The sequence below is a fragment of the Lepisosteus platostomus genome, chromosome 15, assembly GCF_059453375.1.
Source record: "Lepisosteus platostomus isolate fLepPlt1 chromosome 15, fLepPlt1.hap1, whole genome shotgun sequence".
Classification (NCBI taxonomy): Eukaryota; Metazoa; Chordata; class Actinopteri; order Semionotiformes; family Lepisosteidae; genus Lepisosteus; species Lepisosteus platostomus.
The window spans coordinates 19061395-19088726 of NC_142625.1; the positions used below are offsets into that span (position 1 = coordinate 19061395).

At 39.6% G+C, this 27332-nt stretch overlaps 1 protein-coding gene across 2 annotated transcripts; it reads right to left on the reverse strand.

The window, feature by feature from the left end:
* Positions 1 to 860: 860 nt before the first annotated feature.
* Positions 861 to 26744, reverse strand: znf831 (zinc finger protein 831). 2 transcript variants are annotated; one of them, XM_088607828.1, is made up of 6 exons: positions 26614 to 26744; positions 25708 to 25842; positions 21361 to 21450; positions 9719 to 15533; positions 4611 to 4750; positions 861 to 2181 (listed from the first exon to the last, which is right to left on the reverse strand). In XM_088607828.1, the coding sequence occupies exons 4-6, from the start codon at positions 15483 to 15485 to the stop codon at positions 1408 to 1410; spliced, it is 6681 nt and encodes a 2226-aa protein (XP_088463954.1). In that variant the 5' UTR covers positions 15486 to 15533; positions 21361 to 21450; positions 25708 to 25842; positions 26614 to 26744; the 3' UTR covers positions 861 to 1407. The 2 variants fall into 2 exon arrangements, with proteins under 2 accessions (XP_088463954.1, XP_088463955.1); XM_088607829.1 differs by lacking the exons at positions 25708 to 25842; positions 26614 to 26744 and adding an exon at positions 21963 to 22129.
* Positions 26745 to 27332: the final 588 nt, after the last annotated feature.

The window sequence follows — 27332 nt, forward strand, 5'->3', positions numbered from 1 at the left end:
TTAAGGGTAATCACTTGCACTTGACTCAATATCTGTCAGCTTTTTCCATGCCAAGAAATACCATGCATTTCTCAACAAATATTAAACCCACCAGTGCTTTGACAAAATGATCTCCAAGTGATTCCTTTCTGAATTATTTACTGCATACTACAGTTGATGAGTATGTTAAATGCATATGGAAAGCCCCAAAGGTCTTCTTACAATCTATTTCCACCGATAATTTGAAAATAACGTGTAGGATCAATTGGTCTTTAAAATGTATTGATTGAAATTTAGGAAATTTAATAATGTTAGAATAATTGCTGGAAGGCAAAATGAAGATTAAAACCAAAAAGGAAGACAAAGAAAACAACTGCAAAGCAGCAATTGGAGTGATGAAAATGAATGAGTCAGGTTTGTGAATTTCTTTGTGGCAATATTAATTTTAAAAATCGCAGTTTTCTTACAGGCAAAACCATTAGGAAATAATGATTTTATTGTCCTTGTCAGTTCCAGGAAATATTTGTTTATTAAAAGAGTCTGCAACTCTGGAGTAACTTGTGTATTCATATTTTGGAGATTGTTGTATATAGACAAAAAACTAGTATACGAGCTGTATGACTGCAGCTTTTTCTTGTGTTCTGATTTCATTTTGATAATTGAAAAAAGATTTAAAACTGGGTACTGTTAAATGCAAAAAACAGATGTTGAAAATTCTTAATGGATGTTATTTGCTAAAATTAGATTTGATTTTGTGGATATGTTCCCGCAATTTAATTATAAACCATGGAAGAATGATGTTTGAATTGACAACACACAAAAAAGGCTGATTTCAGCAGGATGGCAGTACTGCTTTAGGATAGTATATGCAGATTTACAAATGCATTTTATAAAATTCTTTATTGACAACATAAGAAAACATCCCACAGTTCAAAAAGAATGGAAGGCCACAAAAACATTAATATGTGACTTTGATATATTGTTTACATTCAGCTTAGCAGAACTGATATCAAACAGATCAGAGGTTTATTTGACAAAAAAGAAAGTTAACACTGCTGTCTTATCTATAGACACTTATCATTTTGCTTTCAGTGCACACCACCTGTTCTCCCTGGGGTTCAGTCACTGGCTGGGTTATTCTCTGAATTTTTGAAGTGCCATTTTTACAACACTGTTTATGTCTTTACACCCAAGAGTAGTTACCAGGCATTGCAGTCCACTCAAGTTCAGGGCTTTGGCACAGCCAAGTCCTTACTTATAAAACTGAATGAACTAATAATTAGTCAGACATTTAAAGAGCTGAAGTATCAGAGTACTGCAGTAGTACCAGGCGTTTCAGAACCTGAACATTTCCATATCTCCTTAATTAAACCCCAGCTCATAACCTAAATTGTGATGATGTTGTGGACGTCCAGAGCTTCTTCTACGCTAGAGCTCAATGACCAGCTTTCCTTCATCATCACTGCTGCTTGTGTCTGTCTCCTCCAGGGTGACCTGCACAACTCTGGTAGGGGTCTCAGTTTCATGAAGGTCCTCAGATCTGACAGAAAGGTTGTCCTCGCACAAAGAGCATCTGGCTATGTTGCTATTTGAATGTAAGTGCCCTACATCTCCAACTAAGCATGAATGTCCTGCTGCTTTCAAGCTTAGATTAGAATGAAGTGGATCTTCATTTGAATTGATTTGACGGACATCTTTGACCTCTGCTGCGCTAGCCTGAATTGACTGGAAAAAGCACAGGCTGTTCTTGGAAGAGATGCCTTCACCTCCATTCACAGACGGATGTTTTCTAGATGTCATATTCCAGTTTGTTTGTCTTCCTGCTGAAAATGTGCCATCATATGTTTTTTCCAAAGGCACGAGGCTCCTTTCCTGAACTAGAAGTGGAGGAATCCTCTTGATGCCATCTCTCACTCCCTGTGTAAATCCCTCACTACTTGAGAAGATCGTGCTTAGGGAGAGGGTGCAGGTCTTTTGGACACAGGTAGATGGAGGTTGAGAGTAGGAGTCTAGAAAGGAGCTGTCCCCTACCTCCTGCCCTGAAGTAGGACAGGACCTTGCTTCCTGGCTCAGACTCACTTGAACCCTCTCTTTATATTGGGTAGTTTGGGCCGGAGGCTGAATGGTATGTAGGGTTAAAAGATCTGAGATCTTTTTTGAGGTCTTTGCATTCTCTTTTATTTTCTTCAAAACATCTTTATCCTGTTAAGGAGAAAAAAAATGCAATGTTAGATAAGTTGTTCTGCCATCTCATTTCATAGGCAAAGCTCTTTTCTGGAATAATTTTAGTTTGTTTTATTATTACTTCACTGAGATGCGAGAGAATGTAGTTTGAATACTTCTGTTGTTTGCAAACAGTAGAGAGCTGACACTGTAATTGATCTTTTTAAAAACGTGTTCCATGAAAATGAATGCATATTTATTTGCTGGCTAACTTCATCCAGTCCTGGAATAGCACCATCCAGCAGATCTTTAGGTCAGTTACAGTCAGCTATTACTTATAACTCAGAACAGATGTGAGTTTTTGATCAATTTAGCACATAATGAAGTTACAATCCAGTCCAAAATATTATCCGCTGCAGGATAGTCTTCATTCTAATGTAATTATGTGTTACTTAATTGAAAAAATTAAAATAGCCAAAATTGTTTAACACTATTGGAAATGCTTCAGGATAAGCTACAGAGCCAGCTGGTATGTGGTCCAGGAGTACCACTGCTATCCAGAAACAGGGTTTTTAAAATGTGAATAAATCTGTTTTTGAGTATTACATTTTTCAACACCAGAATTTAAAGACTGCAAAAATTACATTTCTTATTTTTCAGCAATGATACGTTCTATTAGTACTTGTCTGATGCAGGAAGGTGAATGACTGGCTATGTGAAAGTTTGAAAGAAGGCATTAAAAACATTTCCTTTGATTCAGTGTTTTTCATGCAACACTGTACCTGTGAACGGCGTAACACGGATATCTTATTTTCACATATCTTGTACAGCATTTACCAACTCAGACTAGGCAACTCTTCTCAGAAACCAGCTATCAAGGAACGATAACAATCAAGTCCGCATTGCGAAAGATCAATTGTAATTTCAGTTATTTTGTTGTAATTCTTTCCATAGAAGAAAAACTCCAGTAACCTCTCAGGAATATGTCATATTCTTTACGGCTCCACAGCTCTACTGCCAAATAATGAGCTGCTCTGTCAAGCCAGCCCTTGTAAAAACCAAGATGCTTTTGAGCAGCTTGCCAGACATACTTCTGGTGGCTCCTGATTAAAGTATCTGAACCTGTCTCATAAAAAGAGATGGCAAGTCCGGGTATAGGCAGAGATCCCAGGATGAAAAGTCAGCATGTGATTTTATTGAGAAGCCCATTCCACTCAATTTTCTTCTGATCTTACAGTTTGAGCAGCTTATATTTCTGTAAATGGGGCCTACATTTCCTTCAAGGCAGGACCTCAGTATGGATCTGGTTTGTTGGTATTAATATAACTACTACTTGCATTACAGATTAGGAACTTGACATCTAAACAATAAATCCACAGTCTACTTATCCATCCATTTTCTAAGCGCTTAATAATACAGGGTCATGGGGAGTCAGAGCCTATCCCGGCAAGCAACAGGAGCAAGACAGGATTAAGCCTGGATAGCAGTCCATCTGCCTGTTTCACTTTAAACTCTGCATTTTCAGAGTCATTCAGGAAGTGAGCAACTGAAACATAAAGAATTATTTTTAGTCTTATTCCCACCTGTCCTCCCCAGAACACAGTAGTCACATTATTCCTTTGGCAAAGGAAAAACCTGTACCAGCAGGTGTATAGTCAGTGTGCCTCTAGTCACACAAAGTGTGAGAAAGTCATACCTTATGAATATCTAGGTATCTGGCAGATAATGCCTTATCTTTCTCATGTTAATAAATTGAAAGCTAATGTCAAGTCTAGACTTGGTTTACCTTAATATAGGTCTTGTTATACATGTTCTTCCATGAATATACTAGTACTCGGCACCATGGACTATGGTGAATCTATTTACACAATGGCCTGTAAAACTGTTGCTAGGAAACTAAGTTTCTAAATACAGTTTTGCCCTAAGATTTATCACTGGCTCTCTATATATTGTACTCATCATTTTAAACTTTATTCTTTGATTAATTGGCACTCTCTTCACACTATTCAAATGCTTTATTAGTTTAAATCAATTAACAGGCCTTTAATAGGAAAAACGCCATCTATCTTGATAGTTGCTGTTTTCTGATCCCTCTCTCAATTTAAGATGCACTACTACTGTTAAACTGATCCTCCAGCTTTTGATTCTGCTCATTTTAATTTAGTGTTGCAAAGGCCAAATCAATCTGCAGTGTGAACTGAGGGTGTCCATGTTTGTCTCTGAAGGTGTTTTTAGTTGTAAAATGAAATCAGCCAGGTGCTTGTTCACACTTCCATGTGCTGTATGGGGTTTACTCTTTACTCGTTGTAAATTGTGTTGCATTCTCAACTGACTCATCTGGTTAGAATAAATGATCATCGTGCTTGTAGTAACCAGGAGTCTTGGTCAGCCTGAAAAATCTGATATGACTTCAGATCTTTAGAGTTGCCTGTTGTTAGTCTGACCAGTCTTGCATGGGAGACACCTACCTTGGTGTTTTGCCCCTTTAGTGCTTGTAAATCCGAGAAGCTGCTGCTGCTGCTCTCTGAGTGTGCCGTGGGGCCGCTGCTCTCTCTATTCCTCAGTGCTTGGAAAGTGGAAGCGCAGATGGAAGTCTTTTGTTTCTCACCTGCGGAGATAAATCCCAGCTAGATTATTTGTAGAAAGTGAAAGACATCTTTCTGTGCCACATTCGTTCATTTACTTATTTATTGATGTGGGTTTTTTTTTTTGCATTCTCTTAAAAAAAACAATCTGGCCTTTGCATTATTTGCAAATAATATCCTCACATTTAGATAGCTCTTTTCTGGACCCCCCACTCAAAGTGCTTTCCAGCTAATGGGGATCCCCTCCACCACCTCCAATGTGCAGCATTCACCTTGATGATGAGATATGTTACAATAAATCATTTAATATTATAATTAAAATGTTTATTAAACCTTCTTCTATTTTAGATTTTAATATAAATAATGTTTTTACTCACACCTAACATGCAGCTTAGATTTACTAGAAAAATAGCTCTTAAAAGCAAAATGTCCTTTCCCCTTGTGTTCTGGTATTTCTGTTAAGATTTAAACAATTCCAAACCAACATATTCTAAAGCATGACAATATAGACCACTGCCGTACAACTTGACTTGCGTTTTCACATTGAATAACCTCCAAGATGAGCAGGATGGAAACATGCAGTACAAATTATACTGGCTATTGGTTTTGAAACTTTGGTTTTGAAACTGCTTTTTGTGTGCTTAAAAGAAAAAGAAAATAAAGGTTAGGATTTGTAGTTTAGTTTAGTCCTTTTCAGCTTTCTTCACACTTGCCCAGGGACTACAAAGTCTAGCTTATAGCCGAAACCGGATTTTATGACATGTCATAAATTTTGTGCTGCTCCTGCTCAAGTGAATGATCAGATTATAAAACAACACCTGGGTTAGATTTTAAAGTGAACAAGGTTCATGAGAGTTCAGAGCACCAGTATAGCAGAGCTCCCTGAATTAAAATAAAATCTGTGCAACACAAAGTCGATTAAAATGGCATTTAAAAATTTAAACTGGTCACATATGATTTTCAAATGTGAGTGTAAGGAAATGACTGCATTTAGCTGAAAGCATGTTATTGACCAGGCTTTGTAATTCTGTTGCCTAACATTTCTAATACCTAGAGATATTCATCCCTACTTTACTTTTCATCAAAAAGGAGAAAAATAGGATTTCTCAAGAGCCACTAGAACTTGCTAAAGAAAACATGTGGTTGAATTAAAGTAATTACAGCTGTCAAATGATGGATATGTTAATGCAGTCAAGTGTCAGATAGCATAGTTCCCACTAGCTCTTGGCCTGAAGCACAGTAACAAGGAGAAAAAAAGGCAGTGAGTGATTTCCCAGAGGCAGACTTAGTTCCTCTGCCAGCTCATATACCTTATCTCACCTAACAATTATTTTGTGAGCTCCTCCAGCAAAATAACTCCAATGTCATTATGTTGCTGTGCTTAAAACAAAGATTTTAAAAAAATCACCTCAAACTGTAAATTTTTCAAGGGCATTAATATTACTTCACTGCAATTGCTGAGGTTTGAGAGTAATGTCCTAAAAATATGATCAATACTTTGAATTTAAATACACTTTGCAGCTCTGTATTGACAAATACTAATTTGTCAATAGCAGGCAATAGCAGGCCCTGTGCTTTCCGGATCAGAGCACTCTTTTGGAGAGCAGCATTACCAACTCGTACCCTGAACTCGGAAACTAAGCAAATCCAGGTTTTAGTGGACCACTAGGTGGCACTATATTCTATAGAACACAATTTCTAAAACAAAGACTCAGGTGGGTGACAATAGACACTCTCCTGTAGGAGGCACCATCCTTAGGAATAGAGGTTAAACAGTGATCCTGTCCAAGACAGACAACCTGATGATTAAAATTCCACTGCATATTTTATAGCAGTAGGGGTGTTAACCCCAGTGTTCAGGCAGAATTTCACTTTGGGCTTGTTCAGATTGACCAGCCTATATTTCCCCATTTATTCAATCAGTGAGGTCTTTTCTCTTGCTACCTGATCTCATGTATAGTCTTAATGACTGCCATGCATCACCCAGTGGGGTGCACATCAGTGGTGGGTGTATACTGTATGAAATGTTTGGGATGAAAAGTGTAATACAGCTGCAAGGAATTACTATTAAGCATCATTATAGATGTTTAATGGTCCATTCAAAACACTAGGCTTTTCTTTACTCCTGATGTCCCAGTTTGTGTGTGCTTTTTGTTCTGTGCTTTTCACAGAAGTTACTAATCATCTATCACACAGGATTAACTGCAAAAACCGTCTCCTCCTAATTTCATTAAGCATGATTAATTTCCAGTTATCTTCATATTCTAATCATTGATAAATTTGGTTTTATTTCCTGCTTCAGTCAAACTTCTGCTTTTTCCCCTGCGTTGTCACCAGCAACGAGCAAGTGAATCTTTTGAAGAACAACAACAACAACAATATAAAAAATCCTGTTTTTTATAGTAAAGATTTATTTCAGCATGAAATTATATTACATGACCTGTTGCATCGTGTCAGGATTACACACACCCATGAATATCCAAGCAATTCAACCAAAATAAACTCATGCCAGGTATTGTGATTCTTAGGATAAAAACTTAAAAAAGCTCTTTCAAATATGCCTCTGTTGGAATAAATAAAATAATAAAATTCAATAATAAAAAACATGCTCTGACATTAATAAGCTGTAAAATAATAAGTTGCCATAAGTGCTACGTGTCATTATTTTAGGACAAAGTCAAATAGGAATTCCAAACACTCTTTAGTTTGTTTAGTTGTTACAGTGATCAGCAGGGCAAACTGTACCCCCGACCTGGTTTGTACCCCCTTTTCTATCACTGCGAAGCATGTTTATTAAATCAAACCTGAGTGATTAAAGCCTTTGTAATCCATTTCCCAATAGCCTAGAGTATTAGAAATGAATCAGATAGCCAAAACTGATTGCAGTAATTAACGGATGTTAACAATTTTCATCCATCATGTCACAGCTAGGATTTCCATCTATCCCCCAATGTTTTCATCTCCTTCATCTTTCGCTCAAATAGTACATCAGCAAAAAAGAGCACTGCACATGCAATCTGAACTCTCTGATAAAAGCATCTCATTTCAGATAAAACAGCACAGTTTTTTGACAGTCTGTGAAAGATAATGAGCTTATAGTGTCTACATACAAAAACATACAAAAAATAATTACGTTTAGCAACTGAAAAGGCAAAAACCTCTATTTTCTGTTAAGTCTGAGATGATACATGTTTTATACGTGCTACCACTATGTACTTAATATATAACATCGTTTTATAAATACCTATAGTGAAACGAATGCAGTATTTCCTCGTTTAAGTGTGTATTAAGAAGGATTCTGGATTTTGAAATTGAAATATAATGCTGTATATCAATGGACATTTTCATGGTAATCAAATAAACTCCACACCAGAGCTTTCGGATGTGTAGTTTCTGTTTGTATGTGAAGGTGCTTAAGTGAAAATAATGTGTATAGTTTCCAACAGTGCTGTCCCAAAACATTCTGAAAATAAAACCCTGTCATTTCAAACTGAAAGACTCCAACTTTGTTGCTTCAAGGGCTCCAAATCTTTTGTATTAATTGTTTCAAAGCAGTGTCTGTCTTTTCTTTCACCTTATTTGAAGGTTTGCTTGTCCAGTTCTTAAGCTCTGGTGTCTGTGCCTAAACCCCGTATGAGCACTAGTTTATGAGGAAACAAGTCAATCCCAATTCAGTCAGCTCTGCTCAGTTCCCAGGACACATTTCTTTGAAAATGATGCCTCACAGTCTTTTTGTAAATAATCGGCACTTTCAAGGGTGTTTTGATCTTTCCTTATCCATGGTGATCCCTTTATCTTGATGTAACCTTTGACTTCTGTCAGATTTGTTGCTCTGACTTATGGCTGTGGCCTTTAGCCTGCAGTCAGTCCTCCCTCTATGAGCTACACTCCAGACACACTTTAACTGTGCGGTGAACTGCGGCATGCCAGACCCATTCCTGCTTAGATTTACACCTGCTACAGTTACCAGATCACTTCTCAGCACCGTTATTGTTTCAAAGACCTTACTGCCCAAGACTATCCCAGACAGTTGAGACTGTGTGATGTTCAGTGCCTTCTTTCTCTTCTGCTACATTTACAGGGTTATTTGACTTCGGAACAAATATCTGTCTTCCTTCTCAGAAATTAATTTCTATAATATAAATCCAAGTCTAAGAGCAATACGGTTTAGGAAAACGTAAATCAATATGCATTTTTCAGTGAAATATACAGGCAGTTAAATAAGGTGGAACAAACAGATCAGATCGAATACTAGGTTGTTAATGAGTTAGTTCTTGAGATAATCACAAGAAATTGAAATAAAATGCCTAAACCGCTTGCAAGCCGATAAAATGACTAGATAAATATGATTTAGGTATGGTGAAAGTAACAACATGTGGGCATGGTAATGAGCTAGTTGTGTAAAAGAACAAAACTCATGCAATCACCATGTAACCGGACTCTCAAGTGACAGAGAAAGAATTGACATGGTCACACATCGCCTCCTTGTGGACATAAAGCATCAGTACACCACTGTTATGGAACGGGTGAAACCTGATGCAAAATGTATAACCATTGTTATTTCTCCCATTATCTATATGTGTTGTCATGTTTCAGACTTTCAGTTTTCTTAGTTCTGTTACATTCGTCTGTTTCAAGACCACTTATTAGTGTTTTTGGCTTGGTCTTTCTTGGCAAACAAAAATAAATAAAAAAGAAACTAAAGTTTAACTGTTTCAAGATGCTCTCTTAAGGTCAGAAGGAAGGTCAGCTTTGAAAGGTTAACTATCTGTTTTGCAACATTCAGTGACCGACAGTCTGCTGTGTATGAAATCCGTGCAGCTACATTATATAAATCACAACAAAAAAATCTTAAATTAATTTTAAAAATGCAAATAAGAAATATATCTTGATTTGGGTTAAGCTTGGAATTCTGCTTCGTCTTCTACTTTGCAAAAACAGCCTATGTGATAACCGATCAACAAATTTCATTCTACATTTTATTGTCATACCTGATGTTACATGTTGGTGGACATCTTGAACTGAGTCACAGGGCCATCCTTCATCTTCTGATCTGCCTTCTACGCTACAGTGAGGAAGATTAGGATTGGCATCAGGTGCTGTCTCTTCTTGTTTCGTGGCTATCTTCAAAATCCTTTCTGCACAAACACCTTCTGACACAGCACAGGATGACAGTTCCTGCTGAGGGCATTGGATTGACGCAGGATTTTCCTCATGTTTCTCACACGCACCCTCTGTATCATTCTTCTGATCAGACATACATGAGAGTTGTACTGAGTGACAACTGGTTTCTCCGCTGTGTTGTATAGCAGCTGTGTCACTGTCAGAATACTTTGAAGCCATCTTTCCATGGCTGTCTGATTGCGAATTTGTGAAAGTTATATTCCCACTGCTCGCTGGCAGGATTTGAGCAGGCATCTCCCTTTCCATGCCACCTGTACAGCTATGTGTGCTGGCAAATGGGGCCAGCTGTTTGTACTGTGGCACAGCAATAGCATCCCTTTCATTTATTTGGCTTTGCTGTGCTGTGGAGACAGTATACAGAATCTGATGGAATCCCTTGCATGCCTCATTTTGATCGGCAACTTTGCCTAAATGACTTTCATGGTTGGCTTCCAGCCTTCCCAAATTAGCCGGGAGTCTCTTATTTAATAGTTTGTGTTGGCTCAGGACATCTAGTACAACATTTCCTGCATTGATTTGTAATGGTTGTGAATGAGAAGGGGGAATAACAGTGGCAGTCAAGCTGAGTTTTTCTTGGCCTGGAAGCTTTTCTGAAATCAATTCTGTTTGGATACCTCTAGGATCTGTGAAAGAACCCTGCAAAAGTTTGTGAACAGTGTTGAGTTTATCACAAAAGTCCTGAGCTTTGTTGTTAAGATTACTTGTGTCCCTCAGAAGCCCTGCCACAGATATTTGCTGTCCAAAATGTTTCTGTACAGTGTTCTCCTTTGGAGATATTTTGAAAATTTTCTGGGAGCTTAGGTCTGTTTTTTCTGAAAAAATGGTCACCTTGCTGGCTACCTCAGATGTGGCTGTGAAAAGAGAGGCATACTTCAATGATAAAGGTTTATTCTGGCTCAGAACCTTCTGTGTACTTGAGATTTTTCCTGTGTCTTGATTGCTCATGGACAGAGATGCATATTGTTCTAATGCCTTTACCTGAAACTGACTCAGTTCTTCAGATGTCAAACTTTGTGAGACATTTGACATTTTATCTTCTGAGCTATTACTGATTTGTACTGCTGTAGATGAGCTGGCTGGGATTTCTCTTCTACATTTCTGAAACTCTGCAGTGGGCAACTCTGGTTTACGAAGATCGCTTTGATGACAAACATCATTTGATGTGGAAGTGACTTTCCGGATTTGGGATTCTTCTGCTGGGTGGGAAATATGCTGTAAAGGAGGATCTTCTTGAGTTGGGAAGTTTTGTCTGACCCTTTCAAATGATGTTTGCTTTGCTTCCTGGAAAGATCTGCAATAACGGGGACTGTAATAATGACGTAACCCAGCTTTAGTGTTGAGATTGTTCTTCAAAATCAACGAAACATCACTCAAATCTTGCACATGCTTCTGTCTAATCACCACCTCAGTTGAAAAACTCAGTGTGTGCGTGTCACCTCTGCCTGTGCAAGGAAGATTTTTGTTAGAATCTCTCACATCACTGACTTCAGAAGTTTGTCTTTCACTTTTCAAGAACGGTAGATGGTGAGTTTTTGTTGTTTCTTGTTGGTAACCAACCATTTTACTGTCTTTGGTGGTCAGAAAATCTGTCATTGTGGTAGGAGCTGGTTTCTGTGGGAGGAAATGAGAAACTCTCTTTGATTCAGATGTTATTCTCCTGACCCCCTGATCCTCCTCACAGTGTGAGGATGACAGACTCTGAATCGGGAGAGAACTATGAAGTCCAACCAGTGAGGGTTTCTCCATGTTCTCCCCTGTTTTGGTGTCATTGGACAGCTGGAGAGATTTGTTGAGCATAAATGTTCTTTGTGAAGAACTGGCTTTGCTGTTCTCGGTAGATGAAGAAATGTTTTCTATTTCTTTAATTGGTGGAAATTTTTCACTCTGCATGAGACCTTGTTCTTTTTTGCCAGAAATGTCATCTGGGAGATTAAGTTCCCATTGCATTGAGGGCCTGATATATTTACTTTGGCTTGACTTCTTTACCAAAACAATTTCATTATGATCATTTCCTTGAGGTGGACTGAGGAAATTGCTGTGCACTGGGGAAGGTGATCTCTGGAATTCTTTGACACTGTCTGTTTCAGCTTTAATTGGCAAAGTCTGGCGTATTAATGAAATTGATTTTAAATGTGTGTTAACCCCTCCTGAGCTGGATTCATCTTTCTGCTCCTCAAATTGACCTCTTCTTGAGGAATGTGATTGATAATGAGAGGAATTGAAGCAATCTTTAGACTGCTGCCAAAGAGTTTCTGTGGCGGACAGGTCCTGCTCATTCTTCATTATTTTCATTATGTTGCTTTCTTCCATAAGATCAACAGAGAATTCAATATTATTACTATTAATCTGAACCAGCTGCTTCTGAATAATATTTTCCTGTGACACACATTGTACAGGGCTTATCGTGTCTGGTTCTGGAGAAACCTGCCCAGGAATCACCTTCAGATTTGATCCAGTGGCAGTGACACAAGCATCAGAGGAATGAGCTATTTCAACAGGTGTTCCTGTATCAAAGATGTTTTCTTTCATGGTTTTCATACTCTCTGCCGCTTTTGATGGATTGTTGTCCTGTATTGCAACTTCAAAAATACAGTGCTCCTTTCCACAAGTATCACTCAACATGTCGTTCAATGACGATTGTTCTTCTGAATCTGAAAGGTGAGAGTGGCTGCTGGTATCTTTCCTAAGTAGGTTGCTTTTAGGACCTATTCGGGTTGTAGTGTTTTCAGCATTGAGTGTCTGTTCGGCCACCTGAGGGGAACAGGAAGATGTCCCATGGCCTGCACTGTGTGGGAGTTTCAGCTGGTACTTCGGCAGGAAGCTGGGCTTAGATGAGGAGTAGACAGGTATCCCTTTGCCAACAGAAACAGATGTTCCAGGCACTTTGTCTTGGGACTCAGATAAATCGGGTTTCTTGTACTGAATTGGACTTTGACAAAATTGCATGTTGATGAATCTCAGGTTAAAATTCATCCTGTTCTCTTGACGCACTGTGTCTGTCTGTGCATTACAGATTCTGCTTAAGGGTGGCTGGGCTTGATCTGGCACGGTGTTATTCCTCTTTTCTTTCTTACTGATCAAATTCTTCTGACTTAAAGTACTCTGTGCCTTATCCACTGGTTCCTCACAATCAGCTGTGGGACAGCCAAGTTTGCACGAGCTTTCATCTGTCTTCTGTTTCTTGCTCTCCGATGGAAGGTGACCCAAACACATTGATGAAGTATTTTCTGCCTCTTTAAGTGAAGAGAACTCTTTAGTAGACCATGTCCCACTGGAATTTGAAGAATCTGAACCCAGGATGGTATTTTGCCGTATTACAAATTGGTGTGATGAGTCAGAAACCCCTTTGCGCACTGGTTTCTGTGAAACTGAAGAGGAACCCTGGGTGCTGGATTCTTTTGTACAGGGAACAATGCCACGAGCAGAGAGGCTGGCAGCAAGGCAGGATGGCCGATACATGTTATGAGTTATGTCTGCATTTGTTGCCATTTTCAGATCTGGAGTAGAAATACTTTGTGCTCTAAGAACTGGAGTAGCTGGACTCACAGTGATGCCACGGGGCTCCTCTGGTCCTTTCCTTCTCTCCATGTTTGGTGCATTTTTTCTTGTCCTGCAGATGCCACCAGCTATCTTGGTATTCCGGTCAGAGCCTTTCTCCATTTCATAGAGTTTTCTGAATGTTCCATCCCCATACATATACCATTTATTGTAGGAGAACTTCTGGGCCTTTTTCCTGCGACACTTTCCACTGCTCTGCTCATTTGTGATATCAATGGAGTCTCCTTCAGAGCTCAGGGTGCTTTGACAACGTTCCTCCACAGAGGCAGAATGACAGGGGCCTTCAGCTCCTGACAAGCAATCAACAGCCACCTGCCTCACAAGAGACCTGTGATTTGAGGATTGCAGATCCACAGACCTTGCAGCAGACTCTCCAGTGTACAAGTGACTGTCCCGCCGAGTGGAAAAAGTAGTCTCTCTGTGATATAGGCTTTGTGAAGTAGTCCTTTCCCAACCCAAACAGCTCTCACTGAAAGGTAAGGAACTGCTTCGAGTCACTGGCGTATGATCAAAACTTGTTGAGTGTTGAGTGGGCACTGAATTGTACACTGCTTGCTTAGGTTTGTTGTCTGTGTTATGCCAACTTGCACTAGTGTTTGCCTTCTTGCTTGCTTTCATGTCAAAATGGAACGAGTCTTTGTAAGTGTAGGGCATTGGAAGGTCAATGCTGCCTTGCTTGGACAGCACTGTCTTCCTGGGTCTCACATTTTCCAGGCACTTGTCATCTACCAAGGCGTCATTGTCAGAAATTAGTTTGGAGATACGCTCTTCCAGTTTCTTCTTCTCAAGCACGAGTGTCCTCTGATTGGGCACACTCGAAGTCATAACAGTGTCAGCTGTGCAATTCATTATAGGAAGTGTTGCTCTTTCAGCTTGGTGCTCCATGGTTGTTTCTGGTAGAGACTCCATACTGTGCTCCCGCAGGCTGTTACTGGGACTGGAGACCCATGACTGCTGTTCACCACTGTCCGAATGGGACAGGTACCCAGAGTCAGTGCTGTCATGGCTCTGGGACTTCCCACTACAGGCTCTGGAGTCCCACTTCTTTGAAAAGTAAGTGGCTTCCTGCCGTTGAAGAGGAAGGTGTCGATTTGGAGCATGTGGAGAAGTTCTCTCAACCTCCTCACTTTTCTGTAGATTAGTAATGGTGCCGTGCTCGGCTCCAGATGACAGCTCCCTTTTCTGAGTTATGGAGCACAGCTTCTCTTGGTTTCCATTCACAGGTGCAAGTATGAGGCCTACCAAAGCAGCCTGATGCAAAGCCCACCCAGTATCTGTTGTTGCTTTTCCCTGCTCAGCCGGATCTTTAGCTGAGCTATGGGCAATGAGCTCTGCTGGACATGTAGCAGATTCCTTCTCAAAGCTTCCTGATTCTTCACTTTGTGGTCCTTCCAAGCTCCCTAGAGAGTGGCTTTCTGGGCATGTGTCTGTGGACCCTTGGGAGCCCTCCTGGCTGCTGCTTCCCCCCTTCTCTGACTCTGAGGACAAGCGGGCATGTGCTTGAGTACGCCTGTGCTTGTAGAGGTTACTCTGAGTTTTGAAGGCAATACCACAGGTGGTGCAGGGGTAGGGTCTCTCACCAGTGTGGCAGCGCAGGTGTTTCTCCAAAACGCTGGGCTTCAAGCAGTCACGGCCACAGTGCTCACACACATGTTTGCCAGCAGACCTGGGCTTCCCTGTCACTGTACCGGCTAACCTCTGGCCCTGCTGCAGCATGGGCATCCCATTGACAATGCTGAGTGTAAGCGTGGGCAGGCTCTGTTTGGGATCAACTGATCCCCTGCTCTCATGCAGCTGAGGAACAGATAGGTGGATGGTCACAGATTCCTGGCTGGGCAGGGGTTGTAGCTGTGGATACATGGGCAGGCCCAGTGTGTTCAGATACACTGTGGGCATAGGTGGCTGCATACTGTGCATCCTGTCTTCTCCCCATACTGTTACTGAGCTACTTGTGGGCTGAACTAGTTGCTTGCTAGGAGCTGGAGGACTTAAACATCCCTGCTTGCTGGTCTCCATGGTAACCAGTTTCTCGTGATGTTGATAGACCAGTGCACTTGCAATTACCTGCAAAAGAAACAGTTTTTTTTATCAGCCGTCTGCTAACCAGTCACTCACAGACAGAATTTATTTCAGTGAGTTTCAGGATTATCAAGTACAGTCCCCCTTTAGGCAGCTGCTACATATGTAATTATTTGGACATATTTTCATTTTTGTAAAAGTCAAGACCTCCAATGAGAGATAGTTACATTCTCATAAGCATATTGACAAGGAGCATGAGAAATGTACTAAGGAAAAAAGAGAAAGCTTAGAAAATTTAGATATTTTAAATTTAAATTATTTGACCATTTTAAATTCACATATTTTTGTATGGTTTAATAATTCAATGTATTAAAAAAGGCCTATTAGCTTCTGGGATGACATAAAATAAAGGAAAAATATTTTTTTTCCAGGGAATACTTAATTAGCCACTGGATGTAAATCACGTGTTTAAGACAAATATAATAAGTATATATTAATGGTATACTGTACAGTTTTAAAGTGGTAAACAAAATTGACAGATATGTGTAGGTGTGTGCATCAAATGTAATGCAAAATATGACAGGAGATTAATTGAGTTAAAAAGACTTTCAAAAACACTTGCAATAAAAACTCCCTCACCATGGCAGAGGTATATCTGCCTTACAAACTCGGTGCATGATTGCTATGGTGCACATTTGCATGCAAAGCTAGCAATGGCATATTATCTCCTCCTCACACACTCAGAAGTGCAGTTAGAAAGAACTCTAGAGAGAGTGACTCACCAGTGATATGACATGTGCATAGGATGAAGCTAACAGGCATTTTACAAATTCTGTAGGATGTGCAGGTCTTTAAAGGGCAGATTGCTAGTTACTCTAAGGTAAAATCAATTTTACATCCAGTTATCCTGTGGTAAATTCCTTTCCAGTTGTTATTATTTGCAATTGCTTTAACAATTTTGAGAAACGCATTACTATATTTGAGTATATATTACTATCTGTCAGTGACTGTTACTATTGATGAGGTCAAGGATACATGTTTGTAGTATGTACAGTAGGGGTGTCTTAATAATCGGTGTAACAGCAGTAAAGGAGGACCTTAGTATAAGAAGGGCAAAAAAATCCATTGTAGGTCAATTGATGATAGCAATATTCCTTAGATATAAAAAACAAACAGTTAAATTATATAAATTGTTACAAACCATGCACACCATTTAAAACTGTAGCTGTATAAATATTCTCATAACCAAAATGTATTCATATTCAATTTACTATCCTGAAATAGATGTTTAGTATGAGCACATAAAGAAAATGCAATACTAATTTAATAAGTGGGTTGTTATGTCACCATTAAATTTTATGTATGTGTCTGTTACAATTAAAATATGAAATCAGGGAAAGTTAAAAAATAAATATCATATATATATATATTGTATTGTATTTAAATTTAGATGTTTCTTGAAATTCCTTGTTCTCTATTCTTACAGTAACATGTATAAGTGTACATATGCACAGTGCCTTTTAAAGGTAATCAGACCTTGAAACAACAAAATGATGCATATGCCTTTTTAAACTCAATATTTTATTAAAAACCTAAATACTTAAACGGAAGGCTTCTAAGAGTAAATATTGGCACAAACTAAAGAAATAAAATAAATATAGCATGTTGATTGCAAAAGTACTCAGACCTGTGAAACTTTGTGGAAGCAGTTTTTGCGAGAATAACAACTGCACATTTCTGGGTAAATCATTTCCTAATTTGCACACCAGCCTGGTGCAATTTTACCCAATCTTTTTGGCAGATTTGCTCAAGCTCCTTCAAGATGCTTGGAGATCCCTTATGAATTGATGTTTTTTAGACTTTCTATAGATTTTGAAAAGGATTCTGGTCAGGATTTTGACTAGGACAGTTACTTTCTTATTCTTAAACTTCTCCAACATGGGCCTGGCCTTATAGTTTGGATTACTGATATACTGTAAGGTGAATTTTTGTCCCAGTTTTAGGTCAGAAGCCGGCTTCTCACTTATTTATGCCAATATTTTGCTCCATCTATGGCCCCATTAGTCTTGACAAACATCACGCTCCCTGGTGATGAGAATCAAGACTGTAACATGATTCTTCCACCGTCCTGCATGACAGTAGGGATGGTGCTGACTGAGTGATGCATGACTTTGGTTAATTGTCAGATGTAACACTTTGCATTTAGGCCATGAAGTTCCACTTTTCTCCTGTCTGACAACTAAAACTTTTAGTTAAAACATGTCTGCAATATCATCTTGGTGTTTTGTCGCACACTCATCTGGGATTTAAACAAAAATATTTTTGGGGGTTCCGTACAAGTCCCCATATATTCCTGAAATGGAAATTGTCTCTCTTCTCAGTAACTGCACTCTTTTAAAGCCACCACTGGCCTCATGGTGGAATCCCTTACCTGTTCCCACGCCCAGCTGCTCTGTTAAGGGGCAGTTTGAGGCCTGATCTGTATGTGTAAACCTCTGCATGTTCACCAGTTTAAAAGAGATATTAAGGGTCTTTGAAATATTTTTATTCCTGCACATTTCTACAGCTATATCCCTCAAAACTTAAAACAGCTTGGTTTTTGTGTCTGAATCTTTGCTTGAAAGTCACTTCCTGACTGAGAGACCTTACAGAGACAGATGTATTCATTCTGAAATCACCCACTCAACTAATTATGTAGCTGATTAAGGTCATTTGGTACATGTAAAATACTTTATATTTCTCACAACAAATGATTTGAATACTTATATAATCATAAAAGTTTTCCATGTTTATTTCATATTATCTACTGTAATTCTTATCTACTTTGTTAGTTTTTTGCTTTTAATTATTATGTAGTTTAGGTTTTGTAAATAACAGGTATTAATTGCTACTTCAAAGTGTCAGAACGGTGAACATTTTAAGCGACAAAAGTGTGTGCAAGGGTCTGAATACTTTTGCGAGGCACTGCAGCCTGAGACCTTGAATGTGTAGCGGGGGATCCAGATCTGGAGCTAGGTTTCATTTTTGTTTTGGGCCGGGTGAAGCCTGAAACCTGAAACATGCTGCAATGGCTCATACAAATAAAGCATTATGTCGCTGGGAGGAAACTGTGAGGCTAGTTTCTCTCCTGACACTAGGAAACACCTAAAAGAGCACAGCCAGTGATGACTTGGCTACCCTGAAATTGTTACAGCTTCTATATAGTTGGTTTAAAACAGACAATTATTACACAACAATATGTTAATATAGCCTAAACCGCAAGGAAGGATATTGGGTAGGATATTTAATATTTTTTCAACTTCACTATAGTCCCTAAGTGTACATTATATGTAACAGACTGCAAATGAGTCATATAAACCTGTGATATAGCACTATTTTAAATAAGGTTTAGTAATAATGCAGTGTTTTCAATTAAATATAGTAAATTATTTTTACCACGGTATTACATAACAAGCCAGACAGCACTGCTTTCTCCTACCCTAAAAAAAACAAACAGAAAAGGCCAGTCTTGTTTCGTTTAGATCTTTAGATGGAAGCCATTGTAAATAAAAAAAAAAAGTTCTGTTTCGTTTCAGCTATTGCTGGAGCTACACGATTAAGGTTAGCAGACATGTGAGGACACAGACAGAAGCACGAATATCAGTGTACCGTACCTCCCTAGCTACCAGACACTAGCAGTGGGTTTACCAGTCATTACAAATGTCCAGCCAACTGAGAGAAACCTGGAGTGGAACAGTGGGCATATGGAATGCCTCATTGAGCTTAGTCTTTATGTAATTGTGTCACTGTATTTTTTTTTGTACTTTTAAAATAGATCAATTATATTGCTCAAGTGTCCTGAAAGAGGGAACGGTGGAGCAGTAGTTAGCATTGCTGCCTCAAAGCACCGGGGCCCTGAGTTCAATTACAAACGTGGGGCACTATCTTTGTGCAGTGTGTGGGATGCTCCTGGGTGCTGTGGTTTCCTCTCACAGTCCAAAGACATAATGGTGGGTTAAGTTGCTTCTGGCAAAACTGGGGTGAGTGTGTGTGTATCTGTGTTGAGCCCTGTGATGGACTGGCATCCCATCCAGTGTGTATCTTACAGGGTGTGACAGGCCCTGTGCTTGTCATTGCCTGGGACAGGCACTGCTCCCCTGCAACCCTGAACTGGGTAAAGGGATAGAAGGAAGGAATGCAAATTGAATGTTTGAATGAAACATAGCTTTTTGGGGAATTATATTTTTTTCTCCTGGAATTTATCTTTTGTATTTTGAGCCATATTGTTCTTATCGGTGCCTCAACCTACTTGGTAAGTATAGAAAGTGTATTGATTTCATTTCTGTGGCATTACGAAAGAACTTAACAGAGAACAAAGCACAGACCGCTGCCACACAATATACACAGGTCTGCGTCTTGGGTAGAAACACATATCCTCATGAGGATGACAAACTGACAAATATTTTTAGTATTTTACTTTGCCATTTTCTCTCTTTAGGGAAAAACGGATTCAGAGTGATTTGTGACTCTTCACATTTAGTGGTTGCAGTCTGTGGGACTCCCCCAGTGTTGATGAAGATAAATTTTATGCTCTACTAAACTGGGGAAATTGATACCGCTTGATACAGTCAGATATGGCCGTTGATATTTGAGCTTCATCTTCTATCATCGATAATCACAAACACTAAACATCTAAACTGAATTTTACATTCATGTAGAGGGAGATATGAAATAATTAGGGAAAATTCTAAGGAGGATGTGGTGACTTTGACCAGCTTTCGGAATTTTAACTTTCCATAACAGATGCAGATTAAGACTGAGTCATGGAGTTTCACACTAGTTGAAGTGAGCAGTGAAAAAAAGATGTATACAGTAAATGTCTGCTGGTACCATGTCTGCCATTGAATTGCAACCTGTGATCTTTTTAGAAGTCGTTATTGACATTCCGAACATTTCAAATAAAAAATTACTCGCATCTTCAATCTATATTTCCTTTTGATTAGGAATATCAAACAAAGAGAAAGATTTAGTGCTCTCGGACCTGATATCTATAGTCATGGATGAAAGGTTTCTTACACTTTGCATTAATGAACAAATATAGTATCAGCTAATAATAATCTGAAGAAATGTACTGTAACATACTGAAAAATTCAAAATACTAATATGAAATATAATTATTTTTCCACAGAGATTTGCACATCTATTGCTCATATGCTGAATAAACAAAAGACATTAACAGCTATATAACTTTTAGAGTACTACAATTCAATGACAATGTGAACAGGTTTACAATAGATAAAAACTGTTAATAAAAACTCAGAAGGAAGGGGCTTTATAGGTTTTGTTCATTAATTTTTGTGCAGAATTTTGTTCTAGTTTTCAGATTAGTCATTATACTTGTTTTGCAAATCCAGAAAATTAAATGTTCAGCAAAATCTTCCTTGACAGCAGTATTTTCTTCTGAAACACATTTCATTTATAAAGAAAGAGGGGAGTTGATATTCTAATAAATTTGTTTTAATCGACATGTTTGACATCCAGGGAAGTCTTTGTTTTCTATCTGTCGCAAACTCTATTCTCTATTCGCCTCTCCTGAAGTGGGAATCAAAAAAAAAAAAAGTGGAAATTTTGCCATCGCTGTGCACTCTCATGTTTCTAAAAACATTGAAATAACAAGATAAGGGTCTATTCAAGTCTCGTCAAAACTCTTCCATTGAGCATTCCTGCATAGAAATATACTACACAACTTTGCCGAAATGCCATGTTGATTACAGATTTTACAATCGGTTCTGTCAGTTTTACCCCGGTATTATATAATAACATCAAAGATGATTTCCAGAAGTATTCCAGTGAATCAGACTAGCAAGCAGGCCATGCAATGTTAAACACTCACCCCAGCTCTAGGAGAATTCTGGGCACCCTTGTTAATCTCGTTCCCCTCGCCATCCCTGGTTATCTGAGCTGTCCAGTGACCACCGTGGGGCTGTTGGGATGCAAGCAAAAGCCAATAATTCCATGTGTCTACAGAGACAGAAAGACAGTATCACTCTCTCTGCTGCTCTACTTCTGTTTTGTTTCTTTGTTGTTTCTTTCTTTGTCTTTCTTTTTTTTTTTCTTTTTAGGGGAACTGTTGCTTGTATGACGAGAAATACCCTGTCACATCCTTTATGCAAATCAGTGTAAAACCAGAGGAGATGCTGTAGAGAGGATGGGAGAGAGAGATGGTGAGAGAGAGAGAGGAGGAGTGATGCGTGCAATGCTACTTTCAGACAAAGGCGTTTAGATCAGAAGTTGATATAAAAGAGAGCATTGCTCTGTTGAGAGGGAGAGAAAGAGACAAGGGAAAGAAAAGGGTGCACAAGGAGTGATGAACAGGGAAAGAGGGTTGAGAGGGGGCAGGTGGACTGAGAGAGTGAGAGTAATTTATAAGGCAGAGAAGCAGAACAGAAAGAAACACGCTACTGAAAGGGGAAGTAAGCAGGCACACAGTCTTACCTTTAACTGCACATTGCATGCAGCCTTGCAAGCACACTGTGCTGCTGTCTTGTGGCAGTGCTTGACTCTTTGCTCCAGATTGCACACTCGCGCGCGCACACACTCAGAGAACAGGGGTGCATGCGAGCACGTGTGGGCGTGTGCATTAGTGGGGGCGGACTGGTTGCGTTCCTTTTTTTTTTTCCGTTTCTTCTCAAAAATGTTGCACCTCTAAAAAACCCAGCACTGGGGAGTGGGAGGGAAAGCAGATGAAAGACCGCGATGGTCTTTAACCTGTGGTCTACAGAAACCAGGCTGCACAAGTGTAACGAGCTGTGCCAGCCTCAGATTTTAATTAGGCTCAGTGGGTGGAAGGCCCAGCTGGCTTTTCTGACAGCCTCCCCCCCACCTGCTCCTGACTCGCCTGGTGATCCCTGAGCCCGAGCCCAGACTGGGGGAGGAGTGTGGGCTGATGGGGGCGGCTGCAGCCTGTAGCACACTCTAGGAGCAGATTAGGTGGTGGATGTTTGTGGGGGTGGGGGTGGGGGGTGTTGTAAATGATTCCTTTTTTTCTGCCATTTCATTTTATTTTTTCTGCCTCATGCTAGCTACTGCTGTTCTGCGTGGGTGTAGACAAGGGGACATGTTTAGGACTGTACAGAATGTCCCAGAAAAAAAAAAGAAATCAAACATTACATCAATCTCAACCAATTAATAAATTAGAATAAATAAACAATTATGATCTGACCAAAACATTACCAGAACACAGAGAAGAGTAAGCTGATAAAAGAAGAGGCAGGCTGGAGGAATGGAAAAAATTCAGTATGTTTCATATTTATTGAGGACTTTAAGTACTGGTGATTCAGTTTAGGACATTCAAATGTCTCCATTGCACTGAAAAGCTTTCATTGTCTTGATGTGCATATAGTCAGTGCTCTTATGACGCGAGAAATTAAGAAGAACAATCAGAAATTATTCATCGTTACCTCTTGAACACTGGACAATGTGAGATAAAAGCGATATGTACCAAAATAAAAACACAAGACATTTGATTCAATGTGTGTTACATTAGATTACTTCCCAGAACCAATGTAATGTGTTCTCAATCAGTAGTCAATACTACTGGGCAGTAGGAGCTGACACTGGATAGAAGGAATTGAGAACTGTGTTGGAAAAGTAATGCCTACTTACAAAATGTTAAAATAAGATCCAGGTTCAGGGACCAGAGCAATAAAAGTATTTGAGAGATGTGCAGTCCAGACATCACTGTTTTGAGTCTGGGCTTTGTGACAGTGGGTCTTCTGTTGGATAGGGTGAGCTGCTCATGCGTATCTTCAGGCTGCCACAATATTGCCACCTGGAACCTGTCAGACAATAGTGCTACTGTGTTACTGCTGACTGTCGCATCACTCCTCCAGTGTTAACTGTTTTGTAAAGCATTGTCTGACACAAACTGTGGAAAATGGGGAGTGACTCAGGCAATTGTGCATTTTGGAGGAGCATGTACAACAGTCCTCATGTCTCTGCTTTATACTGTAGGTCGTAATAGCAAGCCAAGCTGGTTAACATCAGTGAATTTCAGATTGTAGAGGTAGAAAAAAGAAAAAAATATTTAAATTCCACATGTCAAAAATAAAACAGAAATTTAAAACATAGTATTCCAAAACAGCAGGAGAATGGATGAAGCTAGGTGACATGACCTCGCATCTTCACTAAATTCTCTAAGGCTACATAAGAATTATTAATTTCACCCAGTGTCATGGTGAAAAATAGAAAGATTTTTTTACAAAATGTTCTCGTTTATTAAAGCAAATCAGGGTATGTTCCCTCAATCTGTCACAAGATTTTCTAAGAACTATAAGATTGTGAGGTAAATTGGCTCAAGGGTTCAGTATAAATGCTCTGCGTCTCATACATTTCAGACTAGATCTGGGCAGTTTAATGTGACACCTTATGAAGGGATTTGAAGGATTTCTGAGAATTAAAGTGCTGCAGTCATCTGATTATTTTTTCATTTTATTTTCAGCTTTGTTTCGCAACGATGTTCATGATGTGTTTTATGAGCCTCTATACCAGCTTGTGATATAAAAGACATTAAAAAAGTAAACGACACATCCTTCATGTTTCTGAGGGAGCTATTGAGTAAAACAGAGGATGTCTTAAGAGGAAGGGAGGGAAAAGGAAGTTGTCTTTCTTTCCCCTTCTCTCTTTCATTTCTGTCCCTCCCAATTTCTCTGGTTTCAGCTAATGGCACCACGATAGAAGTCTGTTTTTTCTATGTTCTCTGCCATAAAGGACAGGATATTAGAATTCATTCAGCCTTCACCTCCATCTTATGAACAAGCTTACACAAAACGTCTGCTCTCAGTTCTGAAACTGGCAGTAACTTGGTAATGTCCCCCTTTAATACAGAACAGGCATTGCCCATGTGAGATGGTTGAAATACAGTTAGTTTAAGAATGCTTCTGTTTCATTCCTATCTCCAGATCTGAAATTCAGTTCAGTATCTTCATTTGGCATCTGCTGCAGTTCCCTGTACAGCCTGAATGGCACAGTTACAAGCACAGCAAAGTCAACATGGTTAAACAATGTATTAAACTAGCAAACGAAATGTAATTCCAAATATAAGTACAATTTGTACTGTTTGCTAAAACATTTCACAAACTGTGAATTTAACTGGCTGCTAATAAAAAACGTTTCACAACCTCCCCTCACTTTTATTTACCACTTATCCAATTCAGGGTCACGGTGATCTGGGGAGCCTATTCGAGGAAGCATTGGGAGCAAGGTAGGACACACACTAGTCTATCACAGGGCACACACAGACACAAATTGTAACGAACAGTTCTTTCCGGACCCTATGCGGACGACACAATCCGAAGAAGTGGGGAAACACTAGGAAAAAGTCATGCAGGAATACGGGGCTGAAAACGGGGGGGAGGGGGGGGGCGTGTCCAAAGTGCGCTGGTGCATGGGGGAGGTGTGGCCGAGGCAAACAATCCAAAAGTAATCCATAGAGGGAATCCAAAAAACGCAAGAAAGTCCATAGCCAGGTGATCCATCCAAACAAGGAACAGGAACAGGAACAGGAACAGGAACAGGAACAGGAACAGGAACAGGAACAGGAACAGGAACAGGAACAGGAACAGAGGTTAAAACCCTAACGGGACCAGGCGCTTCCAGGTCCCGGACTCGCACGGTGCGGAAACCAGATGCAGAGCCAGGCTGAACGTCAGCGCCTGGCTTTTAAGGTGGGCTGGGAAAGGGGTCAGGTGCACAGAATTAAGTCTGAAGTGAAAGGGCTGGAGCCCCCTTAAGGAGGAGGGACTATAATCGTGACACAAATGCTCACATCAGGGGCCAATTTTCATAGATGCCAATTAATCTACCAGCATGTCTTTGGACTGTGGGAAGAAACGGGAGCACCCGGAGGACACCCACACAAAGATGGGGTGAACATGCTGAGCAATTCCACACAGACGGCTCCCCAGGAACAGAATCCAATGCTGCAGTGCTGTGCGGCAGCAATACTAACGACTGTGCCTCCCCAATGACACTGTGTTTGTCTCAAATTAAAATTAGTTTTTGTATACGTTTTTTCTCCTTTTTTTAAACTCTCTTCACTGATAGTGTGCTTGACAAACTAAATGACAACTTTCCATAACTAAGTTGTGATCTAAAGACATATTTATGAGTAATATATGAACTAGAATTGGGGTACAGTATGTTAATCCCGGCTCCGTTGAAAGGGCGCAGTGAGAACTACCCTGATCGAAAGCTGGGGCTGTAGCAGTGTGGAGATGTACTGTAGGATGCTGGTGTTCAGCCCTTCATGCTTGCTGTGGTGACAGCATCTCTCTCCAGAAGCTGGGCTGCAGCACTTCCAAAAGCACTGGTGCACCTAGAGCAACAGTTAAAAGCACTTCATCCAGAGCAACTTGCCTTTCAAAAGGAAACATTTTGTAACCTTCACGCTTGTATGCCTATTCTGTTTAAGCCCCATTTACAAGTCGAACAATTCTTGCCTATGGATGTTTATAGGAAGCTAATTAATCATTCACTAAGAGCAGTTATGTGGGATTCTACTTTGAATTACACAAGCATGGTATTTAACTCTTTGATAGCCCCTGCTACTAGAGTAAGAAAACTTTCATTTTCCAATTCAGTGAATTACAGGACTGCTGCGATGTTGCCATTCGCATCTCAGTAATGTGATTATATGTGTGACTGCAATTCGAATTCATTTTAAATGTGTTTACAGTACAATACTGTCTACCACCTTCAAATCCCCTACACATTAAAATATGTTACAGAAAAGACAAACATTATAAATTTTACACTGATAAAATACAATTATACCAGCAGTTTCTTTTTGTAGCAGCAGAAACAAATTATATTGCTGCAGGAGTCAACATTCTGTGAATGTTTGATTACTCAATTTATTTTCAGTCCTTATTTTTTATGATAAGTATGAATTCTAAATGAATGTTAGAAATGTTTCTCCACAAACTTACAGTTTTGCAAAATTAAATAAGAAGTAATATCTAACATACAGTCTTTTGTAATCCATAAGTCAATTTGAAATAAGGTATGCTCACCAGTAGGCAAATTTCATTTCTTGTACACAATACTGATTTTTATCATATGGTAATTATCATTGTCACATACTCACTTCACCTATGGGTCAATACACCACGGATAATGGATAAGTAAATCAACCTCCTGCACAAATAATTCCAACCATTAGTTAACAGTATGAGTAAACTAATAGTTTTAATATTACTTTTACTGATGCACTCCTCAGCATTTTTGTTACCAAGGCAACTGAGGGCTTTTACCCTTTAGCAGTTTAAATGGCAAGGCTTGTGTTGGCATGGCAACTGGAGACTACTCTCCTCACTAGGAATATTCAGCTGAATTTTGGCTGAAGCCTATGGTGAAGTTTCTGCAAATGACTGTGCAAATGGCTCCAGCATTCCAACACACAAAAGGAAGCAGCAATATGCAAGTGCATTACGAGACAAGAGAGCAAGCTGAGCATGAAGGGGCCAGTTCAGTACCGGGAAGCAGGTGTTGAAGAAATATCAGGCTGCTGTTGTATGTGTAGTTGGTGGACCAGTAGGTGGAACTCTTTTCTTCAGAACTAAAAAAAATCAATGGTGACTGGAGAAACTGCTGTAGGAGGTGCAGATGAGAGATAAAATCAAGTTCCTGACTAGTCATTTCAGATAGGTCTCACAGCATTATTTGTAAGATTAGAGGTGTTAACTCTGGCATCCTGGCTAAATTCATTGCAGAGAACCCACAGGTCTTTGTCACACCCACGGACCTTGCCACAGAATCTAGATTCTCTTAAGCTCTCTCTGACTCCCTGCAAGAGGTAGTAGATAT

Excerpts from the sequence above, each read along its gene's own strand:
- znf831 (XM_088607828.1), bottom strand. The coding sequence starts at position 15,485 with ATGGAGACCAGCAAGCAGGGATGTTTAAGTCCTCCAGCTCCTAGCAAG. Across the intron at positions 4,751-9,718 it reads CCACCAACATGTAACATCAG|GTGAGAAACAAAAGACTTCC; the intron begins GTATGACAATAA and ends TTATCTCCGCAG. Across the intron at positions 2,182-4,610 it reads TAAAGGGGCAAAACACCAAG|GATAAAGATGTTTTGAAGAA; the intron begins GTAGGTGTCTCC and ends TCTCCTTAACAG.